Here is a 7,864-nt window from a genome sequence, read left to right on the forward strand (position 1 = left end):
CTTTATTTTTTTACCTTCATGTCAACTTTTTTTAATTGTTTGAAAAATATTACATAGACATCCTTAATACATTACACTAATCTCTTAATTAATTGTTTGAAAAAATATTACACCACCATGTACTCCTACATGGAAAGATGCCGTAAACATTAAAAAAAAAAAAAACAAGAGGTTTCTAAGCAATTTCAAGAAGCTAGAAAGTATTAGTGTAATTTACTGAAAATCTATTGTAAATATGAAAAATATACTATTAATATTTATTTTCACTTTTTAAGTGTTCCTTTGTAACAAACATATTTCTATCCTCGAGTAAGTAACTAAATCTGGGACAGGAAAATTAGTCTTATAATGAGTTCTATTTTGGAGTCTCACAAAAAACAAGAACCCTACTTTTAATAGTTAGAAAAAAGAAAAAGAAAACAAAAGGAAAATCATTTGTAAAAATTCAAACCGATTCATTTTCAATCCACTTTATAAAATTGGTTCGGTTCCTTCAGTTTTTTTTCTAAAATAATTTGAATTTTTTTAGGTTTGATTTGATTTAATTCAGTATAATACTATTATTTTTGTATCCATATAGATCGGTTATTCTAACAAATTGAATTGAGTTGAACCAAACGACTTCTTAAAAATAATTCGGTTAATCAAATTATTTTAAAAAAGTGGTTCTATTTATTTTTTTCTCCAAAACAGTTTAATCTTTCTAACTCAGTTTGGTTTAATTTTTATAATTCTGCTTGGGTTTTTTTTATTGACACTCCTGGCGTATAACAGCCGACTGTTGAGTTAATGGGTTGCTGCTGCATTCCACTTGTAGTCTGTTCCTGCAAATAAAAAATAGGGTTTTATTTGGCAAAGCCTCTCCAATCGAAAGAGGCACACGTGCTTTACTTTTGAAGTCACTATCTTTTTCTTTCTTTGGGTAAACATATTGTCATGGTTACGCCACACCTCTTTGACAATATTGCAAGTCGGCATGGCCTCTTAGCCACATGAGCTTTGTGTCAATTAACTAATCAATAACCATAGTCAACTAGCTAGCCAGCCCTGATCAAGAGAGAAAAAGAGCTAGTTAATGAATTTAATTGTTCTTTTACAACAGTTAATCACTTTTGATCTGTGAATATAGGTCCGTCAAATAATTTTTCATTTACAATAATCTTCTATGACTCAAGACAAAAACTTTCGATAAAAAATATGTAGGTATTCATCAATTAAAAATGTACTTCTAACATATAATTTTGTTGCAGGAGCAGACCCAGGATTAAATAATTGGGGAGGACCAAATATGAAAATTAAAATTAATCTAATAAATATATTAACTAGCATCGAAATTCATACAAAATATTCATAATTATATCTTTTCAAAATAATCTAAGAACTATAATAAATAATATATTTACATAGCGTATAAATTAAGCATTTTAAAAAGACCCGTAATTACAAATGATAATCACTAATTTCATATTCTATCAAGAATCCTAATGAATTTATAATAAAATTAGTATTTTCGTTAAACATTTTTTTATGAAAAATCTTATTATGTTAAAAAAACTACTAAATTAGAACAATTTATATTACTGACTAAATTAACTTTCACGACAATAGTAGCTAACAATATTGAAGAATAATTTACTTTCAAATAGTTAAAAAATAAAATAAAAATATTGTGTCATAACAAATGCTAAAACTCCTCACTAAAACATGGCTGAACTTTAATGCAACTTGATATATAATACACATTTCATATATTTACACAGTACATGTATATAGACTCGTGTGTGAGAATTTTTTATTTCAATGATTAATTAATGTGAGTTAATATTATAAAATAATTATATTAGTTATTTATTATTAGTAAGTTTTATTTTATGTAATTAAATTAAGTGAATCTGTAGTACGACACCAAATTAGATTATATGAACTTAAATGAGTAGACCCATTAAGGGATAATGAAAATCCTATTAGGTTAACACATTATAAAAAGGTTATGATTTCCAATGTACCGAGCTATCACATATAATTTCTCTTCTCTCCATATAAAGAGTTATCAAGTCCTATTAAAAAATAAAGAGGTTGTGATTGAGGAAGAACCATGAAGTCACCGGTTACGCTGTTTCGTTCCGTAATAGATCCTAAGAAGAGTATATAGATCAGAAACCACTTATGAATTCAGATTCCGCTGCATTTGTTTGATCAATCATAATGGATCTAAATATTCCTAAAACCTCTTCATGATAATCTAACGTAATGTGTTCTTAGTGATTATTAATATTTTATAAAAATCCTTTAAAATTTCAACATCCTGCTTAGTGAGTGATCGAAGATGAGATAATAAAAGCAAAGAACATATAGAAAGAATGATAATGGGAAGATAAAATAGTAGATATTGTCTCTTTTCTTATTTATAAGACTTAATCACCTCATTCATTAAAATTAAGAAAAATAAATAATTTAGTTTATAATAATAAATTTGTCTTAAATTTATAATTTTTCAAAAAGTATCTTTATAATTAATTTTTTTCTTTTTTAATTGATTTTCAATATGTTCTTTTTTTTTAATTAAGAGTATTTCTAATATAAAAATAATTAATATAAAAAAGATTATAAATTAAGTCTTATAAAAAAATATGATTTTAAACTTGGATCAATCTTACAAATAAGAACACTGAGATTATGTTTTAAAATTTAACTTACCAATCTGTTATATAGTGTTGGTAAGTTTTACTTATTGATAAAGATTAATAAATAACATTTGATTATAAATTAATTATTTAAAACTTTTAAAATAGTAATAACATATTAACTATTAGAAATAAAAATATATGATATTGAAACATTTTATTTGGAAAAAGAAAAATATAATTATCTCTACAATAAATATTAAAAAAATAAAAATATTTTGTTAAAAAGTAGGAAAAATAAATAACACTTAAATGACTTATTTATGTTGCATGATATTGTTTATATGATAAAACTCCTTAAATATATATACATATATTTGAATGAATATGTATTAAAATAATTTTATATTATTATTTAATTATAATTATCATTTGAATTTTTTAAAATAATTATTTTAAAAATTAATAAATTTATAATATATAATAAATTATAATTGCCATGCAAAACTTCTTATATTGTTCCTCAAAGTCTTACCTTGGTCCACCCCGGTCTTATTGTACAAGTGTTTTTTAATAAATAATAATATAGTGTTCCTATTTAAAAACATTGTCAATAATTTTTGTATCTTTTATTATAAAATTTTATTTTATCTTTTCTTGTGTACTAATTATTTTCTTGACTAAAATATGATGAATTATTTTTTTCTCCTACGAAGATTATAAAAGATGAATAAATTTTTAATAAAAAAAATAAATTAAAAAATATTATAATTATACGAAAATCAACCTAACATGTTTTAAGTGCGCGGTTCTCGTTTTCACAGAAAAAAAGAAGAGAAAAAGTGTGTGGTTCTCGTTAATTACTTTATGGAAACTAAAATGTTAAGTACGTGGTCCTCGAGTAATAATAAAAATAATAAATAATTATTTTTTTTTCGTAATTTACTAACAAATGCAAAGAAAAAAATATAAAATTTAGTTTTTGAAATATAAAAAATATGACAAATATATTTATCATGACATTAACTTTCGTCTATAACTGTTAATAAAATAATCTACATGACACAAATGAAAGATTTTGTCATTGAAATGATTGTCAATGTGACTATGTTAATTAGATTGGATGAAAATTTAAATAAGATATCATTCATGAACGTAAATGTCACTTGTGTGTTTTTTATGAAAAATGTCAATATGTTTTATTTAAGAAAAATGTTAGTAATTTATTTTGGATCAAAATATTAGTATATTCTATTGGATCAAAATATAACTTATTATTATTGAACGAAAATGTCAATTATTTTTTATTGGACCTAAATATCATTATGTTTTTATTGGACTAATTTGTTAGACCTAAAATCTCATTTAATTTAAAGGTAAAATATAATAACAATGATAATCACTTAACAAATTATATTGACAAACATAATTTAAAACAAATATAATAATACTTTTGGAGATTAAATTTTATATTTTCATCTTTTAATGTTATATATGTTATATTTGTCAGTGGGATGAGAAGATGAAAATGTCCAGAAAATATTATATAAAATATGTCTCTATGTTCAGAATTAAAAATGATCACATTGATAATCATTTCAATTCATTTTTAGATGACACATAGGTTATTTTATTGGTTATTTTATTAGTAATGAGGACAGACTCAAATTAGCGATATATTTATCATATTTTTTTACATTTTTGAAGACTAAATTTTATATTTTTTATTTTTCAAAGAACATATTTATCAACAAATCATAAATTTAAAAATAAAAATAATTATTTATCGTGATAAAAAAATATAGCGGTTTGGATTTGATTCACGATTATATTGATTTTGGAATCGGTGACAGCATGTCAACAACACGAATCACAAGTTGTGTGGCGGTTTCGTGTTCGGTGGCACTCATACATACACACTAGTACTATCATGACATGTGAGTGAGAATGTTAAAAAAGCGTGGAACACGTGCTCAAATTCTATATAACACAAGACACCGCTCCAACCTCCATCCAAGTCCCTTTCGTCGCTCGCTCCATCACCGCCGATATTTGTTTTCCTTGTGCTTTACGTGTTCGTTCTTCAATACAAACCAAACTCTCTCGTTTCGCACACATTATATATAAACATATCTCCACTTCGCTCTTCTCAATCGATCTCCATCACCTTTAACGTTATCTTCGCTTTTATATCTTTCAAAAACCTTCAAGCCCTTTTGATTGTAAGTATGAGGAGGAACTGCAACTTGGAACTTGCCCTTTTTCTTCCCTCTGATTCTGGCCCCCGCCACCACCACTCAATGTAAGCAACTTAATTTGTTAATTTCATTTCATTTTATTCATCTATTTATCTATGTTTATAACTATATATATATAACTGCCATCTGGGTATTGAAAATTAATTAACTTTGTTTTTGGTATGGCTTTTTTCTTCATTGAAGGGTTGAAGAAGCTAGTGAAATAAGCCCAATCCAAAATTTCTTCCATCACCACCACCGCCAGGAACAGCAACAGCAACAGCCGCTCACCATTTTCTATGATGGAAATATTTGTGTTGCGGATGTCACAGAGCTTCAGGTATGTGTATATATGTAGATTTTTTTTTTAATTTCTAGTTTTTGACCCTTAATCATTCGTGTGGGCCGGCCTTTGTTTGTGGTTATACTAAGTAGCTATTACGTTGGTATGTGTTATTTTTAGTAACTCTAACTCATTTGGATAATTACCTGAAAAGTCCTAGGGTTAGGCCACCGTAGTTAATTATATATCTGTATATAGTATTGGTTCTTCCTCCAATGTAATCAGATATAGAGAATGTGTTGTCATGTTTCGGTAAGAGACTATGGATTACTGAACCCATTACTCATCTACAATTACTCAAAACAATATTGAAAGTCGTTGTTATTGGATTTGGCTCCTAACTCCTAAGGAGACGTATAATATAGCCATCATTGATTCGTTATAAAAACTCAGAATTAGTGATAAAATTTAGTGATGGAAATTGTTAATATTATGTTTACTAATTTTAGGGTTAAAAAATTTTAATGGCAAAATTTTTAAAAATGTAAACAAATTATTTTGCTATTAATTTTATTTTTTTTCTAGTAGTGATCATTAATTAGTAATTAGACCCTCGTACAAAACAATGAAAACAGATGGCAAAATTTATCGCTAGTCGGACCAATAAATCAGGTTCGGGGAATATTTACTGCAACTAGGTGTGGAGTAAAAATCCAGGATCAACTGAGTGGTTTATTTATTTATTGCATTTATTTTTGTGTCGAACTTAATGGTTTATTCTAACGACAAAGTAGGTGCACAGTCAGCTTTAAGTATTTTTGGTTTAAATTTTAGATCAGCCGGTAATTTGAGTATTTTTTTGTTCTCTATAAAAAATGCAAGCATCATTTAAATTTTGTTTTTCTAAAATCACTAATTTTGTTCCTCGATAATGTATAAACTTAGAATTTAAAATATTTTTAGTACTAATTTAACCTACCTATTAGTCACTTAATCATGTAAAATATCATCATATTATTTTTTATCTCAAAAAATATGATCGTTATTATTTATTTTGGTTATCCTAAAAATTTTGTCATCAATTTTGTTTCTCAACCATTTAAAATATTTTTACTTTACTAGTATTTAAAAGATTTAGTATTGATGTAGCCTATCAACAATGTAAAAATGTTGTCAATTTAGTCGCTTAATTACATTCCTTTCTTTAAGTCCAACAAAAAGAATCCGATGACACTTAATTATAATTAAATTAATAATTTTTTTTGGAGATTAAATTAAGGACACTTATATTTAAAGGATGCAAAGGAGTGTTTACTTGGGAGTTCCAAAGAAAAGACACATAACCAAAAATTAATGGTGTTTTATTTTAGACTTCTTTCTTTACTTTAGAAACAGGGATATTGAATCATACATAATGTTAAGTAAAATGAATTTTAAAAGATTAATTTTTAAGTTTAATGTCTATATATTTTATATTGTTATTCAGTCCTTCAATCATATATTATTATTTAAATTATTTTAAAATAATTATTTATAAAGTTAATAAACTTACAAGGAACATAACTTTCTCTCATAAATTGTTTAAAGAAAAAGTTTTGAAAAATCTAATTTTAGAATTTTTTTTACTCCTGTTTCTCCTTTCAAATCAGACACTATTAAAGTTAAGAATGGTAATGATCATAAATATATATAATACACGGGCCTTAATCACACATGAAACTTGAAACCGCGTGGCACGGAATTTTTACCCGAGAGAGACATAAACATTTTTACAAAGATATGGTAGTTGCCGACAAGTTGGTGTTAAACCAGTAGAAGAAAATTAAGGATAAAAAACGGTAGGTACGTGACATGTTCAATCGAGTTTGATGTGAAACTGGGCATGTTTGGTGTTGGCAAATATCTCCCAACTTTGATTTGATACTCGTCAAGTTTCCTAGAAACTTCACTTCATGATTCGAATCCACCGTAGACTTGTTCTTTGACTTCAAAAATTGCACGCGCAACTTGTGGCATGGGTACCAATATATATACTCTTGGTGCTTGCTTTTATTTTTTTCAAGTCGCTGTGTTATACTTTATTATCTAGCTATACTATTAATAAAGATAAAAAAACAATTAAATTAATGGGTCAATTTTGTCAGTACCCAATGTATAGACCACTGTTTATTTTGTGTGATGAATTTCATGTGAATGGCGTCAATTCTTTGTAGTTACTTAGAATAAGGTGCATATTCTTTTACTTATACATGGAATCAAAGAATAATACTTAGTGGGTTACGTGAATCACGTGCAGGCCAAATCGATTTTATTGCTTGCAAATAGAAAATTGGAGGAAAGAGTGAGGACACCAACTGGGTCAGAGCCATCTTCACCAGCAGTGATGCAATCTAACAATCAATTGTATAGTCCTGGCACTGGCCTTTCCATGAGAAAATCGTTGCAAAGGTTCCTTCAGAAGAGAAAGAATCGGGTCCAAGAAGCATCGCCATACCATCACTAGTTGATCATGAAAAGGAGGAACCAAATGAAAATTGTTTTGCTGTATGAAAGGAGAGTCTATTTAGAATTAATTAGTTCTTTAAATTCTTTCTTTAATATATCCTTAATTATTAGGTTTACTAGTTCACACCTTTTTTGAAATATTATTTTTGTACCATCATGTACTTCTTTTACAGGCTGTAAATACTTCTTTTACAATGCAAAACTTAATTTAACTT

At 26.6% G+C, this 7,864-nt stretch overlaps 1 protein-coding gene across 1 annotated transcript; it reads left to right on the forward strand.

The window, feature by feature from the left end:
- The first annotated feature begins 4,636 nt into the window (after positions 1–4,636).
- On the forward strand, positions 4,637–7,864 carry LOC114374387 (protein TIFY 5A-like). Its single transcript, XM_028332031.1, has 3 exons — positions 4,637–4,926; positions 5,066–5,201; positions 7,441–7,864. Exons 1-3 carry the CDS (start codon positions 4,853–4,855, stop codon positions 7,645–7,647), a joined length of 417 nt encoding a protein of 138 aa, XP_028187832.1. The 5' UTR covers positions 4,637–4,852; the 3' UTR covers positions 7,648–7,864.

Source organism: Glycine soja, chromosome 11 (genome assembly GCF_004193775.1).
Source record: "Glycine soja cultivar W05 chromosome 11, ASM419377v2, whole genome shotgun sequence".
NCBI classification, from domain to species: domain Eukaryota; kingdom Viridiplantae; phylum Streptophyta; class Magnoliopsida; order Fabales; family Fabaceae; genus Glycine; species Glycine soja.

Excerpts from the sequence above, each read along its gene's own strand:
- LOC114374387 (XM_028332031.1), top strand. The coding sequence starts at position 4,853 with ATGAGGAGGAACTGCAACTTGGAACTTGCCCTTTTTCTTCCCTCTGAT. Across the intron at positions 4,927-5,065 it reads CCCCGCCACCACCACTCAAT|GGTTGAAGAAGCTAGTGAAA; the intron begins GTAAGCAACTTA and ends TCTTCATTGAAG. Across the intron at positions 5,202-7,440 it reads CGGATGTCACAGAGCTTCAG|GCCAAATCGATTTTATTGCT; the intron begins GTATGTGTATAT and ends AATCACGTGCAG.